This window comes from Prorops nasuta, unplaced genomic scaffold (assembly GCF_024137725.1).
Source record: "Prorops nasuta isolate Cenicafe-Biocafe unplaced genomic scaffold, Cenicafe_Pnas_1.2 PNAS00025, whole genome shotgun sequence".
NCBI classification, from domain to species: domain Eukaryota; kingdom Metazoa; phylum Arthropoda; class Insecta; order Hymenoptera; family Bethylidae; genus Prorops; species Prorops nasuta.
In genome coordinates, this window is record NW_027116822.1 from 536,845 (window position 1) to 558,265 (window position 21,421).

General features: G+C 37.7%; 1 protein-coding gene across 3 annotated transcripts in view; it reads left to right on the forward strand.

Moving 5' to 3' along the window:
- The window catches only part of LOC136782277 (agrin-like), a 208,079-nt gene extending 186,782 nt beyond the window's left edge, over positions 1-21,297 (forward strand). Inside the window, exons 7-28 of one of the 3 annotated variants that reach the window (XM_066741593.1) lie at positions 3,430-3,645; positions 3,952-4,193; positions 4,521-4,707; positions 7,682-7,779; positions 8,011-8,131; positions 8,277-8,513; positions 8,911-9,207; positions 9,469-9,618; positions 9,691-9,951; positions 10,034-10,180; positions 10,402-10,638; positions 13,509-13,703; positions 14,115-14,288; positions 14,498-14,837; positions 14,916-15,143; positions 15,232-15,854; positions 15,945-16,356; positions 16,432-16,685; positions 16,766-16,862; positions 17,070-17,177; positions 17,346-17,520; positions 17,600-21,297. In XM_066741593.1, the coding sequence (XP_066597690.1) occupies positions 3,430-3,645; positions 3,952-4,193; positions 4,521-4,707; positions 7,682-7,779; positions 8,011-8,131; positions 8,277-8,513; positions 8,911-9,207; positions 9,469-9,618; positions 9,691-9,951; positions 10,034-10,180; positions 10,402-10,638; positions 13,509-13,703; positions 14,115-14,288; positions 14,498-14,837; positions 14,916-15,143; positions 15,232-15,854; positions 15,945-16,356; positions 16,432-16,685; positions 16,766-16,862; positions 17,070-17,177; positions 17,346-17,520; positions 17,600-17,857 (5,057 nt within the window). In that variant the 3' untranslated portion in view covers positions 17,858-21,297. The remainder of the gene's footprint in view (positions 1-3,429; positions 3,646-3,951; positions 4,194-4,520; positions 4,708-7,681; positions 7,780-8,010; positions 8,132-8,276; positions 8,514-8,910; positions 9,208-9,468; positions 9,619-9,690; positions 9,952-10,033; positions 10,181-10,401; positions 10,639-13,508; positions 13,704-14,114; positions 14,289-14,497; positions 14,838-14,915; positions 15,144-15,231; positions 15,855-15,944; positions 16,357-16,431; positions 16,686-16,765; positions 16,863-17,069; positions 17,178-17,345; positions 17,521-17,599) is intronic. The other 2 variants (XM_066741594.1, XM_066741595.1) reach the window with 2 other exon arrangements.
- The last annotated feature ends 124 nt before the right edge of the window (positions 21,298-21,421 follow it).

Here is a 21,421-nt window from a genome sequence, read left to right on the forward strand (position 1 = left end):
TTCCTCTTTCGAAACTTATTCCGCGGTAATCTCGAATGGCTGACGATGGTCGCTGCAGAAAAAAAACAGCTCGCGAAACTTCGGCCCAAGTTGGAAGATTAGGGACCAGTGGGGAGGAGCACAATAAAAAAAATTGTTTTTACAAGGGGATGCTGCAAAATTTTCATAAACGCTTTTCCATCAATAATAAACCCGGGGGAGAATCATGAGCGATTACTCGTGCTCCTGACGAAACAATAATGCATAACAATTATCATTGACACAAGACTGACACACGCGTTTACTTACCGGAAACTAATTAAATTAATTGAAGGGCTCATTAAAATAGACTAATGAAATAATTAACAAAATTTAAGCTACGAGTAAGTTGGCTATGCTAGATTGTACTCATGCATGGAATTTAAACAAGCATTATACATACGTGTAGCACGAATAGGTAAGCACGTAAATTTCAAAGTAAGTCTTCATCTAGTTAATTATAATTATAATAAGACTAATGAATTGCACATGTAGCTCATTTTACCGAAAATTTCTCAAACGTGGCTTTCCTATAGTGATAAATTCAATTGTAATCTTTCCCAGTATATATATATATATATATATATTATACGTTCTTATATGAAACGGATACTCTTACACTCGTCTTATAATTCAGGTGTACTGCTTATATTCGAGAGCAATCGTGTGTACGTGTGTGTTCACACGTGTGTTTGCAGTAAACTCGCAATTGTGTAAATCTAAAGTAAATGTAATGTGCGTAGCTAAGTGATAAGGGTAAGACAGGCCATATAGCAGTGTCTGCTTGTGTTGGCAAATGTATGTAGGGAGGTAGACTCGTAATTTGCGAGTATATACGTGAGGGACTGTAACCTTCGCAAATGCCTCGTCATGGTGCTCTTCAATTAACGTGGGCTTGTCGGAGCAAACCACGACGAAACTCGAGCTCTTCAGGAACCGACAGCCAAGTTTCCACCTCCACCGACCTAACTCCTCTCCTTTTTGTTATTGGCTAGTTACGTGGAAATGCTATTTCCACGTAGAAATGCAGCTTTTAAGACGCCTCTCCCCCCCCCCCCCCCCCCCTTCACTCATTTTTGAGCTAATAAGCAAAAAGCCCCTTTACAAAGCCACCTAAAAATGCCAGGATCTTGCGACTGGAAGGGGAGCAACGAGGCAAAGGGTATTAGAGAGGGAAGAAACAATCGAAAAGCTTTGCTACAAAACCTCGTCGAAAATTTAGGCACCAAGCAGCTGGAGATAGAAGACCATTCGCCAAAAGACCTAATCAAAGAGCTTGGATAAAAAGTTTCAGTGGGAATGCTTAAAGAAATCGTAGCTGAGTATAAATGGCAAAGACAAAAAGACTGAGCAAACGACCCAATTAGAAGCTCTTGGCGAAAGGTCCGGGTAAACTGCGCACCAGGAAAAGGTGTAGATGGCGAACTTATGTAAAACGCCCAAAGCTGAAGATCTTGGTAAAAATGTCTGAGACAAAAGACTCGTATAAAATAATAAAGTGTTTTTCCGCAACAAATAACAAGAGCCTGAATCAAAAATCACTGTTTAAACAATCTCTGGAATATATCTTGAGATTGCGTTAATTCATCGTTTCTATCAAAGGAGATAAAAACTTTGTTGATACTTTGTCTCGTCTATCAGACTGCTCCTCGATGTTTTGCCGAGCAAAAAAACTTGGTTATTATTTCCCGTAGCAAGATCACGTTCCGAAATCGATTTCTCTAATTTTGCTGACTCGTAGAGAGAAAGGGGGGAGGTTGTTTAAGCTAGTATAGAATAGAGAGAAAGGTGGAGGGGGAGGGGGTGGTGTGTGTTACCGGTCGCAAAACTGAGAATACGAGGCTCGTGAAACTAAGGTGGCTCGACATTACGGTCGGGTATATAAGGACATTATGTCTGGGGAGCAATGACTAGGTTTATGTTAACAGCACCGTCGCGGTGCTTTTGCCCTGATGTACGCTCGCAGTAACCCACTTCCGTTCGGAATACACTCGTCTCCGGCTGACTAGAAAGCCCCTTTTTCCCCTTTCACTGCCACTGCCCCCCCCACCTTTGGGAAACGACGCTAATGCCTTCCTAGGGAATTTTATTCCTCCTCGATATTTGGCAACCCTGTACTCCACTCTGTTTTAGATCGATGCGACTCCGCATCGCGCGAGAGCTGCATTTTATTCCACTCCTCCGCCACCGGGAATATCCACTGATATGCATAAAATAGGAAATGTCTCCTATGCAGCATACAAAAACTCCCTCGAGCAGACCGGCTTAACGTCCTCCCCTACAAAATATTTTATACTTTATTTTATGTACACGCGGAACGCGCGATGCAACTGTTTTCCATCCATCATTTGCAAAGCCAGATTTTTCCCTCGGATAATTTGGCTTGATCAAAGCCAGACGCAAAATTCTGCATAAATCCACGCACTTAACATCCTTCGGGATATATCTGCTTTCCTATTCTTTTCCTCCCTGCATTTCTTTCCCTCTTCTACTTTTTATCCCCCCTCTCCATTGGTTAGAAGCTGCCCCAAGAATTTAGTTGAGCCTATTTCTCAAGGCTTTGAAGCCCTTACTTTGGCACATTCGAGCGTGAAGGGGCTGTGCAGGCTCTTTTGTGAATTTTAGCACGAAAACGATTGTCGCGATACGTTGGAACGTTTTCTCACCCCTAGCAAGACTTTCGGGGAATATTTTAAATTTTCTGTGTGTGTGGATTACCGTTGAATAATATATATATATATTTATATATTTTATAAATACGTATTTTAATTAATGGAGTGGAATATATTTATATATATATATATATAAATTACAGTAGTACTTTTTTGTAAATCAATATAGTTATAATTGGACAAGCATATTTAAGTATGAACAATGCACATGGATTTTTAATTAATAAACTTTTATTTATTTTTCAAAATATCAAATTAATCAAATTCCTCATTTTACATCAGATCTTTAAATAAATAGAATTTTACGAAATATATTTCTTTTTGGATTATTTTAATAAAAATTATGGATATCCGTGATACGCGATCGATACGACGGAATCGAACTGCGGAAGGGCGAGTTTAGTCGCTCCGGTGAACTTTAACCCGATCCAGTGGGGGAGCTGCACCGTCAGCAAGGCCAACGATACCTGCCTACTATCAGGAAACGGAATTTAGCTTCCTTCCTTCTACCGAGTGAAGATTAATGCGCAGGATGCAGCGGCCAATATCAAAATCTTGGATAAATCCAGTAGTGAAACGAATTATCCGAATTCACCGTTACGCGTGTAATCTCTCCAATTACAAAATGCTAATCGTTAAACGCTATCGAATAAAAATAATAAACTAAAATCTGGGATCGACAGTTGATACAGAATAAAATATGCTTCTTTTTCTAATTGTCGAAATGTTTCTATTTCAGACCCTTGTGCCGGGGTGGAATGTGTAGAGCCAGAAATCTGCCAGCTTGACGGGAACCGGCAACCAGGTTGTCGTTGCGGGGAGCAATGTGGCTTGGACTTCTCGCCAGTATGCGGCAGCGACGGGAAAACCTATTCCAACGAGTGCAGTTTGCGACAGGAAGCCTGCAGGGCCAAGTTGCCACTCAGAAAGATCTACGATGGCGCCTGCAATTCAGGTAAACGCCGCGAGAGATTGCTACAAAGATTAAGATTGTCACAGGAAAATGCTGTAATTCCCTAGTCACATTTTTCCAAAATTTATGCCAATTTATCTTCTCTCGTTCTCCAGGTGAATAAATACTTTATGAGTTTTCTATAGATGAGCTATGTATATGTAATATTGTTTTGTGATTAATCGTTTATTTTTTGTGGGTTTTTTTTTTCAAAGCGTTGGAATGAGAGACTAAATGGGGTTGGATTGGTGTAGGGAGTATTGAGGAAACTGTGATAAAAGAATTCTAAATGAAAGAAATAATTTTCAGGAGTGAATCCTTGTGACGAGGCGAACTGCGGACCTTACGAACAGTGTGCCATCAACAAACAAGGTATCGCCAGCTGCGAGTGTGGCTCGGAATGCGAACCAGTTATGAGGCCAGTGTGTGCCAGGGGCGGAACCACGTACACGTCCCTCTGCGAGCTAAAGAGGCAATCTTGCCTCACAAAGACCGCTATCGAGGTGGCCTACACTGGTACTTGCGGATCCAGAGGACCTTGCTCCGAAAAGGTAAATTCTTAATGACGAAAAGTTCATTATTGTCGCAGAAAACTCCTAGAAATTGATCGACTCTCATCCAATCCAACGGATCTTGAGGATTTCTTGCAGGATCCTGTAAATTCCAGAAGTATTTCAAGGGACTTAACTATATATATATACCAAGTTAGACAATTTCAAAGGGGACGTTTGATAAGGGTCGATAGCTAGGAAGAATATGTTAAATTAAGTAGTGTGACCAGATATATAGCCAGCCACAAATAAGAAGGGTGAATCAGTAGAAGAGGAGGATGATTAATGAAACGTGAGTAAGGAAATTGAAAGGATTGTTTCTCTCAGGTCTGTCAATGGGGTGCGATCTGTGCCGAGGTGGGTGGCTCTGCAACTTGCGAATGTCCTACCTGTCCTGCGGAATTCCAGCCAGTTTGTGGCAACGACGGCATCAGCTATGGGAACGAGTGCAAACTACGTTTGGAGGCTTGCCAACATCGCCGTGAAATCCACGTGCTCTACCAGGGACTTTGCAGTGAGTATATTCCACCAGGAGGACCTTCGAGCAACCTTGTGACCCAGAATAAACGAAACTTCACCTGGAATGTATTTTTAGCCTCTGTGGATCTCCATGGATTTTCAGCAATTTTCCTCGTGCCAGAAATTTTTCCTAAAAATAACTTTCAAATCTCATTTGGGTAAATCTCTTTCTTCTCGTTATGGGAATCTGCGAGAGGTAATGCCTATTGTATGGTTCGAGCAGGGGAACAATGGTATTTTTGGGGAGTGAGTCAATTGTGCGAGGTTTTCGAGCGAGCCTGGTACATTTATCAAGGTGCTGTAGTACAGAGGAAAGACATTCGTTAAATTCCAGTAGCCCGCTCGATGCATTTTATCGCCTAGCCCAGCGTCGTTGTACGCCTCTTTAATGAATGAAAGTTTAAGTCGAATGGGGATGGCTCCAAGTGCAAAAACGAGCAAGGAATTCCGTCTCCAATCTTCGATTTTCCCAAGTAAATTGCGAGTCCGGAAAAGCTTAAGGAGCGATCGTTGACTTTAATCGAACCAGTTAAAGATAAGTAGAATTTGTGCTCTTTGGCCGAATGGCTTCTTCAACAATCGCAGAATACCAAATTGAAACCAATAAAACCTTGAAATAGCGAATCATCAATGGGATGACGTGTATATAATTAACCACCCTTTAAGGACAACTGACGTTTCTCTATTCGAGTTCTATTGTGCTTCAAAAAATTATCCAGCCATGATTGTTAACGCACTCGAATGTCGGTTGGGTGAAAAAATAAATTGAAGCAGAGTGAAAGTGTCGATGATGATGATTGTACGAATGATACTCGTTGGGAATTATTTATAACGTGGGTTGAAATATTTATAATTCAGCTATTTTGATCAGCCTGATGGATTTAATAAACGATCGAGCATGCTGGGCCTCGTTGCACCTGTTCTTTACGATGCTACTGGTGGCGTGCAATTTCATTCTTATTAATCCTCGTTCGGGAAGCTCCGACAAGTACCGAACGAGGTATTCGACCGGAAGAACGCAAATTCCTCCCTTTCTTATCCGACCCGATTAAACACAACGACCACCCCTTCGGATTTCCTCAGCGATTTGCCTCTGAAAATCAAAATTCGCCTCAAGAACAATGTCCTGTCGTTTGTTACTCGCACCGATCGCTATTCGAGGCATCCGAGTACGCTTAGAGAGATCCCTTCTTGAAATATACTGCCAAATTGTGCAGAGATTGTGTCGAAAATGAGGAAGAAACTAAAAATTTGCGTTTTCCCAGTGCTACAATTTATATTCGTATTGAAAATTTAATGGAGCTATTTGAAGCACTTTTAATTAAGAAGCTGCTGTGTAAATTATTATATTAGATTAAGGTAATTGCAGCTCTGGCAAATCCCACACGAGAGTAAGCTCTTTTCATCAATACCATTTCGTTCCTCGTCATTATCTGCTACTGGCAAGAAAAATTAATATTCGAGCACGTGAAATTTATTCCAAGTACGGAGGAAGCAAAGCACGAAAGGGGATTCGATAAATTATATTGTATTATTAGCTGTGCAGATTTATCTGATTTTCCAATAAACCGAATCCTAGAAAGACATTTTTAATATGGCTCATTATTGGCAATAATGTATGAACGATCGATTTTAAATTAATCTAGAGAATTGCTAACGAGGTTTAAAAGAGAATCGGATTCAAACTCATCGGATATTCGCTATGTATTTTTAAATTATGATGCAAACCACTTGTCAAATCACGTCACGTCTACTTACGACGATCGATAAATGTGGGTTTCTTTTTCGAGGTAACGAGTTCAATGACACGGATCTACCCCCACCATTTTATTGCATCAATTTATTCCCCATTGAAAGTATCCATTGAAATATTAATTAATTGCAATTAACTTTGTTTCCAATGTACGCGCGTTTTCTATTATTCTATTATATTACCAAACCACGTATATAATTGGATTTTTATAACTGTAGGTCATTCATGTAAAATAAAGTGGGTTATACGTTTAATAGAAATTTTAAATTCTCCAATGATTTTCTGGTAGTACAAAGCATTTGATTTTGAAAAGGAGAGAGATTGCGGATAGAATAAGGCTGGAAAGGGAAAAAGCTTTAAGAACCGTGAATGCATATGAACTGTACCTGCTACGTAGCTGCAGGCAACAACTCATACTGATTGTGAGCACGCCGCGCAGAGAATTCTCGCAATATGCATAAAATCGTATTCTACGCGCGTTTCAGAAATTGGCTAGTGTAATTTTAACGCTCGGAACCGTTTATCGATAGCACCGAACCTACCATTCGTACAGCTTTAACTGCACAGTCAATTTTTACCTCTTTCAATCTTTCCTCTATTTCATTTTTCCTAAAGAGTAATCGAAAGCCCTTATATATCTGTATATACACACCGACTGGGACTCTGCTGGATTATTTTTCTGCAAAACCTGCAAGAAAATTTGTTTATGGAATATTGATTTTGGAAAATCAATGTCGAGCCACGAATTTCTATATTTCTGGCATAAATATTAATCGCAATCAACAAATTCCTGCAATACTCAGCCGCAGGGATGAATGTGTCAAGTGACATTAATAAAGATTCGCTCGCGAATTTGCATAACTGCATCCGTTTCGACGGAGATTATCCACCTGCCAGAGACACTGGGGTAGGCAGGGATGGAAAATTGAACGAGGGGAAAATATCGCGTAGAGATAGACCAAGTTTAAGTCGATATACCAGGGAAAGGAAATGTAAATCCAGCGTGACAAACTAGGAAATATTCCACAGACAAAGGCAAAAGATGAATATAAACAAACCAGAGCTGGGCGTGATCCAGTTTTATGAAAAACATCCCAGAACAATCGTATTTACTACCCCTGTGTAACATTATGTAACAAGCTTGAAAAAATAATAATAATCTTCTAATGGACATGGCTCGTGCTAAATGTTATTTATTTTTTTTTTCTCTTTTCAGATGGCTGCGAGAAGAAGAAATGTCTAAATTACGCTGTGTGTGAGAGTGACAGTAATGGAGAAGCTAAATGTGTCTGTCCTGATAAATGTGAAAATTCTGTAAGTAATTTTTTATTGCCACAGAACTTGAAATTCTCATACGTACTGTATAGGTGCTGGTACATGGAGACAAAGAAACAAAACCAATGCTTTTAAACAATTAATTTCGCATTTGAAATAAACAAAGTTAAATTATTGAAGCAGTTGTATATTTGCCAACAATTAGCAAATTGATGATTAAATTTCTGCGAGGAGTGATACAGTAATAAAGTGCTGTTTAAACATGTTTAGGTGATCGAACAGAACAAAGTGTGTGGATCTGATGCTGTGACGTATGCAAACGAATGTGCATTGAAGAGAGCATCCTGCATGTCCCAAAGTGCGTTAAACATCAGTTATATAGGGGACTGTGGTGAGTAGCAAAGAAAACAAGGAAGATTGACAGACTCACTTTGATGTTTTGGTCTAAACTGGTCCAAAGAAACGATACAATTATTTTTTACTATTAAATCTCACACGTTTATATTGTGCCAATTTGTGTAAATGTTTTGTCGTAGCACTATGTGCGAATGTGAAGTGTGAGAACAAGGCACGCTGTATGGCTGGCGTGTGCATTTGTCCCGAAGAATGCCCTGAAGAGACAACAGGAAAGATTGTATGTGGCAGTGATACCAAGACCTATCCTTCAGAATGCGAACTCCAGCGAGCAGCCTGTGATCGAGACCCTAAATTGCCAGCCCTGCACGTAATCTTCTATGGAGACTGCAGTGAACGATTTGCAGTAGCCTCGCTAAGTAATTACCTTTTTCATTGCAGCCCAAGTACCATTTTCAAATAGGAAAAAAAAACCCCTGGTCTATATTTGCATTTGACTAAACGATTCTATCTCGATAGCCTCTTGGCTGAACGAGACATTCAAAATTTATTAAAACACATTTCGTATAGACCCTCGTCGATTTACTGATACTTTGTTCTATGATTATCATATAGTGTATCTCAAATGTAACTACAGCTAACTCACTAAGAACTCGATCTATACAGCTCTGAATAACTTGGCCTTGGCAAAAGGTTCATTAACAAAGCAACTGTAATCGGTTTACCAGTTGACTTAATTCGATTAATAGCTAACTTAACGAGGCATGGAGGGTCCTAACGCTTAAGCTCTATTAATGCTTGATGAACCTCGCTTAGCCACTATGTCGACTGCTGCGGTGACCCGTGTGGGCACCACCGTGGCAGAGGTCAGCAGTACTCAGGAAGGAGAAGCCTGCAAAGATATCCACTGTGATTTCGAAGCCACCTGCGAGCTTGGCCCTGACAGATTCCCTAGGTGCAGCTGTAGATTCGATTGTGCCTCGGTCTCACCGGAAAATATGCACCCTGTCTGTGGAAGCGACCATAAGACATATGCCTCTCTATGTGCCATGAAGATGGAAGCCTGCCAGAGGCAAAAGGAACTCAGACTCAGACCTCTAGACCTGTGTCAAGGTTTGACTTCAATCCTCCTACCTTATATTATTCCCACGAGTAGCTCTTAAGACTCTAATCGTCCATTATACTCGTGCTAAATCCTTAACACACAAGTTTTAATATGCTAGAGCACCTTTGCTTTATTTCATTATAATTAATTGCTTGGGACCAGTATGACTGATTGTGTTAATATTAATGTTATGGAAGCACTATAGTTTTTAGATTTTATATTTTCTATTATTATATTAGGTGACAAATAATTTAATATACTTTAATCAGGTATGGAGGTGAAACCTTGCAGTGGTGATCCACCATTGGTTGACGAGGAAGGTAAAGAGTATGATTGTGGGAGTGGACCAGAGAGAAGGGACTGTCCCAGTAACACTTATTGTCATCAGACGCCTAATTTTGCAAGATGCTGCAAGAAAGGTGAGTAACTAGTTTCTAAGTTGAATACAGCTATATCTCAAGAACTTGGTTTACACATGTATATACTCACAGTTCAAGGTATCCAAGTGGTAAACTGTGTAGACTCTTGGCACGGTTGCTGTCCTGATGGAAAAACAGCTGCACTTGGACCAGAAAACGCAGGTTGCCCCAGCCTCTGCAATTGTAACAGACTTGGCAGTATGTCCGATACTTGTAATCCTGAAACTGGCCAATGCGAGTGTAGACCTGGTGTTGGTGGCTTAAAATGCGACAGATGCATGTCAGGCTACTGGGGTCTATCTAAAATCAGCAAGGGCTATTTAGGATGCATACGTAAGAGAAAAAAAAGCTCTTGTAGAATTTTCTTACATTCTCACTGTAACAAATATTATAACCAATCAACTCTGTTAATCAGCCTGCGCGTGCTCCTTATTTGGATCGGCAAGAGAGGACTGCGAACAAATGACAGGACGTTGCGTGTGCAATCCTCATGCTCAGGGCCAGAAATGCACTATTTGCACTGATCACAACAAGAAACTCACTGCTACAGGATGTTACTCAGGTACCCTGAGCCAAGGGTCTTGGATGAACATTTTAGTCCCAAGAACTAATCTTCGTTAATTCTACAATTAATCTGAAATTTTTATAATCCTACCGAGTCTTCGAAAAAAGACAATAATTATCAATTATATTATATGAATTTTATCATTTAAATGTGAAGAGGATTGTTAGCTCGATTATAGTCTGTTCATTTGAAATTAAATATGAAATTTGTTGTTTCAGCCGATACCATCCCCTTGGTACCAACGAGTTGCAGCGAGCTTCAATGTTACTCTGGTGGTCAATGCTCTGAGGCTGGTGGACCACATTGCGTTTGTCCGTCGTCTTGCCCAACAGACGTGCCTTCTGTGCCCGTTTGTGGTAGCGACGGACAGACCTATGACAACGAGTGCGAATTAAGGCTGTACGCCTGTCGTCACCAGGCTGATATAGTCACGCAGGCCTTTGGCCACTGCAGAGGTGGGTTCACTGAACGTAATCCTTACAGATTACTTTACGCTCTACGTCACTAAACGTCTGTCCCGCTAGTGCCCTGGACTAGCCCTGGTAAAAAGTAGAAGGAGGAGTAATCCAGGAATTCGACACTGTTCAATCCACTTTTTAGATGAACCGGTGCAATCGTAGAACTTTCAGAGTAAAGGATTCTGCTAAATCCAATGCATCGTTCAACGATGATGTTCATTATGATAAATTTTAGGGAGACAGTGTTTACTGATTAGAAGATTAGAAATTTTTAATTACAAGTGATAATGGTGGGACGATTAAAGAATTATTCTAATGTGCAGTGTAGATCAGATTAAGGTTGACTGACTGAATTCTATGAATAGTGGTCTTCCTGTATTAAATCAATTCTGTATATTGTTTAAAGGAATTATGTTTCTACAGCGGGAATTTTAATAGATCTTGTTTTGGTAGCGAACAGCATTGTATAGATATACACGTATGGTATTATTAAGCTTGTAGTTAAGGGTTAGTTAAATGGTATTATTAACTAAATCGATCAGGAATTATAAATTCTTGATGAATGTCGCGACCAGATCGAAAGGACCGTATGGAGCAGGGAAATAATGCTTAGCCCACTCCTTTGTATTAAAACACTCTAATAAACTAATCAAGTTTTTACTGACCTGCATATAAATATATGTCTCTAACCCCCCGAACCTCCCACGGTACATTCCCAATAAACAGCTTGTGTTTTAAAACTTAAATAACAAAGGTGATTTGATTTCTAACAAATGTTCCTATAGACTCATAAAATTACTGTAATTATTACTAATATTATACTTAAAACATAATTTACTCGATTATTAGGAATATCGGTGAATAATCAAAATTTAATAAAAATCAAGAACAAAAATTCTATTAGTTTTATAATAATCATTATTCAAATGTATAAAATCTCTCAAGTTACCAAAACTCAAAATCAGTATAGAATCCAAGAAAATTAATCGATTTCTAACGTCATTATTAAATAACATGAAAATTATTTTCTCAATAGAACTCTGCATATCTTTTTGCTATATAGTCTCGTTTATAATTTTCCAAAGCCTATTGATCCTAAACTTTGATACCGAAAAGAATATCTATCATCGTCCGAGGCTCGCGTGGATAGTTTATCAAAGAACAACACAAAAGCAACGTTGAAATTCATCATTCTCGTTGTAATGTAAGTCAAATGGAAAGTACGAAAAAGTAAATAAACTTATAAACGAGTTTACATAAGCAGATTAGCAATAATGAAATGTTAAGCGAGGACGTTCAATTTTGAATCTGAAATTGAAATGTCGAGGCTTATTTGATGCGCTATATCTTATTTGCAAACCTATTTTGAATTTCACCCCTTTCCCAGCCGAACCCCCGTCTCGCTTTCCGTCAGAAGAAGTCAATCTCTTAAAAGTTCTCGGACTGGCTTCCCAAGTTAAACATAAATCAGATTATACTCAGCCTCCTCCCCTCCCCAACCTCCCACGGTGCTTCCAATCTCAATTTACCCAAATTTCGCAAGGGTCTCCTGCAAAAAAATCTGTCACAATTTATACCTCGTAAATCTCGTAATGGGATTTCTACAGGATACATTTACAGACATCGGAAAGAGCGAATTAAATCGCTTTCCAAATAAACGTAATGAAAATATCCCCCTGAATTTTAATGTTTCAGAAAAAAAGAGGAATATTATTTTTTTCCCATTAATATATATAGCACTGCCCTGATTCAATTCAAAGTCGAATCACTATAATCGAAGGGATGGAACTTTACGTAGATGTTTAAATTGCTTCGTGCGAAGATTGATCAATAACTTCTTTGCATTTCCTTCCATTTCACCTTAAAGAGAATCTTACTTTCATCCCCCATCGAACATTTCATTACACTCGATCGAAGGAGTAAAGAGCAGAAGAACATGATGTCGAGAAGACTATTGAAACTGGATCCCAAATATTTTTTTCTTCTCGGAGTAAGATTAGACAAATTTTAATTAATAATGGAGAAAATTTGAGAAAAATTAAGTAGACTTAAAAATAGTTTGAAATTAGTCAATTAGGAATTTAGCAAAAGATCAGAAAACGCATTCTACCCTGCGAGCACACGCTACAATCGAAGGCAAACGATGGGGCGGGTCCGGGGGTTACTGAAAAATGGCGGAAGTTGCCGGCAAGAAATAATGGGAAGCAACGCGGCAATCGGAAAGTAATTAAAATCCCATCAAGTCGATTACTCGAAGCTCGCACAGAACTGGCTTTTCGATTTTCATTATTTAGAGAAACTGCGGGTGACGCACTGCGCATTCTCATTTAATTACTGCTAAAATCTATCAGACACAGGCAATTTAACGACTGATTAAGTACAAAAAGGTTCTTTATTTGTTAAAGAAAAATTTGGAAAGCATTAGAATTTTACAAGCAAGGCATATAGGAATATGCAGAATTCTTGGAGCGATCGAAGAACATGGGGTGCGTAAGAACAGGAGTGAGCAATGCGAACAGCGACATCTCTGATTTAAAGCCAGGACTCCGGGCTCCCTGGAACGAGAGAGTCGGATGCAGTGAATGAAGCGAGCTAGGAGAGGCAGGAGAAAAACACCTGTAGGGCCAGACATAGAAGCATTTCGCGATAGAACGTTAAGGGGAAAAAACTATTAATGGTCAGACTTTAGAAATAACAGTATTAGACGAGCAAGGGGGTTAATGGAAATTAGAATGAAATTAAAACAAATTGTTACAACAGTCAATTGTTAACGAGGATTCATTAATATCACTTCAAAATTGTAATAATGAATTTAGAGATGTACAAGGGTCGCGAGAGTGAAGAGCAAAATTTGCTGAAATTTTCAGACAATCCTATGGTGAACACGGACTACCCCGTTAAGAGATACACGGCTGTGCAATATACGCAGCCAGCAGCTGCCATTTCTCCATTGTCAAAATCCACCAGACACCTCCTGGTACCTGAGCCAGACCCACGATTTTTTTACACCCATCGAGCTCATCAAGAAACCATCACCATCGACAGAGATAATTTAAAACAGGGTAAAATATCGATCATTATTATTAATCCCCTCCTCCCCACTCGTTTAACGCCATTTCCACCCTACGAATAAACAAAAACACTCGCATCATACACTTGTAAATTCAAGAATAAAAAATTGAAACGTTCGAGGAATATTGTAAAGTAATTGTAAAAAAATGTTTTTCTGTCGATGATGTAATTAATACAATAGAATACTGCATAAATAATCTTATTTATTACTGCATTTCATGTGTATAATGTGTGTGATTAACAAGTAACATATTTAATAGCTTACAAAGTCTATTGTGTTCAGCTTGCAAAACGTGCAATTTTTACCAACGCCTGTTTTCGTATGAAAATGATTTCGAGAAAAGTTCGTGTTCGTAAAATTTATAATTTAGTCATGGAATGAGAATAAATACTTTTTACAGGTGTAGCAGCTTCGTACAGACCTACCCCAGCTACCATCAGGGTTGTCGCAGCTCTGCTGGGTGACCTTTGCACCGATGACAAAGACTGTACGATTCCAAACAGCGAATGTTTGAATGGTGGCTGTGTGTGTTCCGAAGGTTACGCCGAGACCAGCGATCGCCAAGAGTGTTTTGGTAATGACAAATTAAAAACTATACTTCAAACTCGACTACCACATATGCTCAATATTATTATAAAGCAATAGTATATTAATTGCGAAATATACTCTTCTTTCCAATGAATTAATTCCACTGAAAATTCCTCGTCCGAAATTATTCCCAAGTAGTTGAGTAATTTTGCTAAATTTATTGGCATGAGCTAACGTTATAATGAATTTCATTAGCAAATTACGTACCAGTAACACCGACTGAGGAATTCCGAGCGTGCCTGTCATATCCATGTCACATGACTGCAACCTGCCTCGACCTGCCAACTGCGACCTTCGTCTGCATCTGTCGGCAAAATTACACCGGATTATTGTGCGACCAAGAGATTAACCGGAGAGATTACGAGGTACCCTCCTTCGATGGCAAGAGCTACGTCAGGATGAGCCGATTGAAAGCTTACCACAAGTTCAGTATCGAGGTCGAGTTCAAAACTTACGCTGACAACGGTATTATCCTGTACAATCAGCAGAAAAGCGATGGATCCGGCGATTTTGTGTCTTTGGCTATTGTGGACGGGTTAGTTCCATTCCTTCCACTCGAACGGATAGACTAAGTTCTTGTATATTCTTCCAAATGACAAACTTTCTTTTTTAGACACGTGCAATTTCGGTATAATCTTGGAAATGGACCAGTGATACTCACGTCTCCTGAAAAAGTTGCCATGAATACGTTCCATCGAGTGGCGGCTAAAAGGTACCACAAAGACGGGGTTCTGAGGTTCAATGATGGTGAAGACATTGCTGGACAAAGTCAAGGAATGCTGAAATCGTTGGATTTGAATCAGGACACTTTTATTGGCAATATGCCTACTAACGAATCTAAGTAAATATATAGATTATTGTTGTTAGGAATTAGTTAATTTGTTCGTTGATTTATAGGGGTATTGAACAATGGTTGGTTTTTGTTTTAGGATTTACGATAACATAGGAACCACTCATGGATTCCTTGGTTGCATAAGCGAGTTAAGGATCAATCGTGTTTTCGTTGACCTTCATATTGGTTATCACAAGGACGTGTTGGAGACGTACCGTGTGAAGGAGTGTGGTGATAATGCTTGTGCTAACTTACCCTGCCAGAATGGTGCAACTTGCCAACCAATCTTCGAGGAAGATCTTTGCGAGGGACGTCCATGCACGGTTCTCCAACGGAAAGGTCGAAATAAGAAGAGGAATCACGTTGAAGAAATAACTGGCGTTAATATCGTCAGATGCAAAGGTTCTCGTTGTACCTCGGTGGACCGGAAGAGGCCCAGAAAGAGCCCCAAGAAAAGATGCGCTGGTGCTAAATGTGAATTTGATTATGATATGGAGTACGAGGCCAATTTCAATCATGGAAATTACGAAGTTGAAAAATATGAGCCTCTGGAGTACAAGTGCATCTGTCCACCTCAATTTACTGGGAGGAATTGCGAGGAGACTCTGGATCCTTGCATGGGAGAGCCCTGTCAGAACGGAGCCACTTGTGATATCTTGCCTCAGGGAGGGTACGTTTGTAAATGTCCACCTGGTAGAACTGGAGAACATTGTGAAATTTGTAAGTGTTTCATATTTTTAATTGAGAATTGAATTAAAATTAAGATGAAGTTTATTAGTTTGATAATAACAAAACCAATGTTATTTTTAGTGGACTCTGAGCTGACAGAACTGCTGATCCCAGAAATGTCAGGGGATGGATATTTAGAATTGCCTTGTTTGGAAGGAGTGGCCAAAGCATTTTCCATTGAGCTTTGGTTCCTATCACATGCCAGTGATGGTCTTCTGCTTTATAATGGGCAGTTAAACAATGGCAGAGGAGATTTCATCAGCTTAAATCTGGTCCATGGAAAACTGGAGTTCAGGTTTAATCTTGGCAGTGGTATAGCCAATATCACCTCACCTGATCCAGTAACTCTGGATACCTGGCACGTTGTAAGGATCAGTAGACTTGGCAGGGAAGGTGTACTCCAATTGGATGATGGAGTTGTGGCCAGAGGACTTTCAGGAAGTCCATTAACCGAACTGAATTTGGAAATGCCACTTTATGTTGGTGGTGTGAAGTATGTAAATTAATTTTTAAACAATTCATTTAATTTGCCAGATTATCCCCCAACAAATCTATAATTATTTTTCAGACATTGGCGCGAGGTACATTATTTAGCTGGAGCCTGGACTGGATTAGTAGGGGCTGTACAAAGACTGATGATCAATGACAAAACTTATCAGAATTTAGCAATAAATACAACGCAACACAATACCGAGATTTACGATGGTTTACCATGTCCTAGCAATGAAAATCCTTGTCACAATGGTGGAGTTTGCTTACCACTACTAAATAGCTATCTGTGTAAATGTGCAGCTGGTTATAATGGCCTACATTGCGAATTCTGTAAATATCTGCAATATTATTTCATTTAATTGTTAATAATATATAGTTGCATCTATTTATTATATACGGCATCCTTTCAGTTATGGGATACGACGTCTCTGGTACAGAAATTTCAGAACGACCAGTTCGATTCGATGGAGATAACTTTTTGCAATTTAAGCATCGGTATGGACGAAGGTATTGGGCCAAAATTTAATAATCTTAAAACGTAGCAAATGATAGAATAAATTCTCACTCGATTCGAAAATTGTTGGACTAATACCATAGGGCATTGTTTCAAGTAGATCATGCACTCTTAGATATTAGATTTATTTAATATTTAATCGCGAAAGTAGCAGTCCTGTTTGACCTAATATTAACATGATATTAATTAAAACCACTTAGTACTAACTCAACTAACACTACCTTCGGCGAGTATTTTGAGGATTCCTACTCCGATTACGACTTGGAGGAGGAGGTCGACTACGAATACGACACTTACGATTACACGGAGTAAGTTTCACTGCAATCTACTCCACCGATTTAATTTAGTAAATTTCCTCATCCAACTCCTATTCATTAATTCACTAGAAAACCTAGTTGTCATAAAAAATAGCACCAAGGCGTACTAGTTTAACGAAAGATTCCAGATTTCACACTAATTCTAGTGGTTTGCTTTAGGAGGAGAGGTCAGCAATCAAACAAATTTGAATTGAGATTGAGAACGACTCATTCGGAAGGTTTAATTGCTTGGATTGGACGAGGAAGAATTGAGCATCTGATGCTGTCTCTTCATGGGGGCCACGTGGTGCTCTCTTATAAAACTAAAGGAGATGAAGTTACGTTGAAGAGTAAAGTATGTACCAGGAAAATTTATAAAATAATTTTAAAAAAACATAGAAATTTCCATCATAATAAATAAAAATATATTCTAGGAACGCGTGGATGATGGAGGATTCCACCATATCAAGGCCACTAGAAGACGTAGAGCAGCCACTATACAAATCGACGATGGTGAAGGAGTAAAGGTTTCAATGGAAACGACACTGTTGACGACCAATGGCAAGCTATTCGTTGGTGGAAAACCTGGACATCATGGAATCCGGGGATGCGTGACTGATTTTATAGTCGACAAGAGAAGATTGCAGCTGGCCAGAAGGAAAATTGAGTTCTGCCACGATAACGACGTATGATAGCAACCAAAAACTGTCAGCACAATCGACACTACGTCGATTTCGGTGACACCTACTGAGATCCTAACAACATTACCGAGCTAACGCTGAATTAGTAATAAAAAGGATCATATCGAAGAAGGAATATTATTAAACAAAGTAAATCAATGATGAAGAGCACTGGATGTTATTTATATTCCAGCCCATGAACACTTTGTGCAAGAAAAATGTTAATGTCGTCTTTTATATCCACAATGGTGCCATCCTATTCACACTGGTATTGTTGTTTCCACGATGGTACCATCACAAGTACCTAATTGATATTGCATACCTGTTGGTGTTATTCAGTACACTTATAATATACTAGCTTGAATAATTTATAAATATAAAAAAATATTGAACTTAAACCAATGCTTAATTGAGATAATATACGAAGGCTATCTTGTGCGTAGAGCTGCTTACAGATTTCTAGGAATCGTTTTAAAAGTATCAAGAAATCGCTCAAAAAATGCAACATCGAAACTCAAGACCCAGTGGAATAACGTTGCTCCAAATTCAAGCAATAGGTGCTTTTCTAGTGTTTCCAAATAGGATATAACGAAGTGAAACTTCTAATGACAGTTACAAAGGCTGGTCCAATGTAAAGTAGACCATTTACATGTACGAATCCTGCCAAAGTCCAACAAATAACACTCGTTCAATCGATAAGAATTCATGTTGAATTTAATGGATCATTTAACAGTCACATTTGCAAGATCTTCGGTGTGATTACCTCGACGAGAATTGTGAATAAAGGTGAACGTAGAAGGGAAGGATCTGCTACGTTGATTTCTAAGTGCTGCGTTTTCATCGAAAGACAATAATCTATTTTTAAGGTGGTGCGATAATACATACAAATTTTAGGTAAATAGTAATAATATGCACGAGAAAAATTCAGTGTATACAGTTGAGTATATGATAAAGTTTGCAAAAAGTTTTGCTTTTGGAGGATGGAGGGAGCTTGCAAGCTGTGTGCATTTAAAACGCCAAGACTGACTGGACGAAGGCTGGAGGGACAAGAAATAAATCGGTGTTATGTTTGTGTGTTCGGTAGAGAGATTTAACGATTCTGGATTGTCAGATAGAGGAATGTATTTTAAAGGACTGTTGATTTTTGCAAGTAGATCACACTATACGTTGTTTTAGGTAGGTGAGGCTTTTTACAAAATGCGCAAAAGAATAGATATATTATTATACTATAAATATATTATAAATAATATACATAATGCATTCCATGTAATGGATTATCACGTCATACATATATGCAAATCTATACACAAACTTCTTCGTGATAACAGTTTGCAGTTCTTTCGAATAACTACAATAATTCAATATTTCGTATTAGATTATGGACTGTAGACTGTTGTTCGGAAGAGATTTAGTGCATTTGTATTATACATACAAGCACCCAGTACATGTGTGCATTTACCGGGATATGAAAATTAGTGTTAAGGCAATTTATGCCTGTGAGTGTCTCTGAATGAATGAATATTTTGCGTGACCTGTAAATAAGCTAAACTATTATAATAATTTTCGTTAGAGTGTACCATACAGGACCTAATCAACGTAACGACCTAAATACTGTAATGCCTCACAAATTTATCCTATCGACGTTCTATTTGCTTTTAAAGTGGAGTAATTCTTCCTATATATTTCTTCTAATAGGAGATTTGTTTTTGTTTTATTTAAGTTGTACATAATTAAGTTTTACTTTTTCTTGTCCAATACAATTTTTTATCATTACTATTAATCAATTATGGTGCAAACTTTACGGCACTCTTTTATAATCTATTTTCAAAGACCATTATTTTGCGATTCTTCTTTCAGTAATTATTAAAATTTAGGATTAATTTTATTTATGATAAGAAGAATTTATTTTACCTCGAATTTTCGTTGGTTTTATACATAAGTACGACGCGTCGTGAAAAAGATTCTATTGAATCTAAAATGTTGTTAAATGGCGTAATATATAAGCCTTGCGCGATAATAAATATGCTGGATTATATATGCATTTATAAAAATATTCCAATCAAGAGATTGTCAGATAAACTTCATTGTCGTTCCGAAGTTTGATGATGCCATATCTTTGCCATATCTGAAGAGGAGTATCCTTATCGTTGTTTAAACAATTCAAGCAAAATAAAAATCATATCTACAAATATTTTTAAAAATAGACGAAATTTTTTATCGTTAACTTCAGAAAGCAATTTGATACTTTCTCCATTTTTCTTTTCGATTAACGTGACGAGAAATTTTAATGATGGTTATCTCCAGTTTCTCAAATTTTATCATAAAGCTTGATTTAATTAATAGCAATTTCTTATATATCCTCTTTTCTAGATATTTTTTTATTATGAATATTACAAGGCTAATAATGTAATGAGATATTAAAGAAAATGCAACTACCATGGTGTTGAAGATTCTATAAAATTACCAAAAAGTAAATAAGAATTGCTTAAAATTGAATGCAATAAAAACGCACCAAATTATAAGTAATATGAATTGAAAAATCATATCTTTTACAGCGTAGCTAAATCACTCTATTAATTTTTAAAAATAATTTTAAATTTATAATAGATTAGAATCGTTTTTACTCCTTTTTGTATACGTAAGTTTAATACTCAAAGTTAGATAATCTTTTGTACTTAATGAATACTTTGAATATAGTTTTATGTGAAGAGGACAGTAATAGCAATTTTATAATTATTTTACAGTTTTATCATCCATGTTACTGGAAGGTTAAGAGAACTTAAAAAATTCTAAAATAAATCCACAAAATGTGTAAAACGAAAACAAACGAAATATTACAATTTCCATACAACATTTAATGATATCACTATATAACTACTGCCGATATAATAAATAGAAAACTAATAAACTTGCTTCAAACAAAAAGTACTTTTGTGACGCTTCGAAGTTTATATTAAATAAATTCAACTATTTTATAATCTTAATTTAATCCTGCTATGTGAATTATGATTTGCCACTGAATTTATGATCGAAAGTAATGAATAATTACTAATTTCAATAAGGTAGATTAGAATTTTGTTATAATTAAACGAAATTACACTACATAATATTAATTTGTATTATTAATTGATTTATTAATTAGCTTAAGTTAAAGAATTTATTGTATAGGATAATATTGTAATATTTTTTTAATTTAATTGATCGAATATGTCTTAAATATTACAAAGTGATGTTGCAAGCAAGTTTTACACAAAAATTTCATATGAGAATTCTAAATTAAATAATTATTTATTATTCGAGCGTTGCCAAAGACTAGCCTCGAGTATTTCGTTGTGTTTTGTAAAAAAAAATGACACTCCTCTCGATTAACCTTTTTACTTTAATACCGTCTTTATTACGACCGTCTGACGCTCGCTGACCTAATACTTATCGAGCTACACTATGTAACAAAGTTCGCGTTGTAAAGTGACTGTATATAAAAATATAAATTATGCAATTACCTTCACATTACTAAATTATTTTCCTTATACATTACGTTAAGTCTACAAACCTACAAATAATGAATTTATCATATTT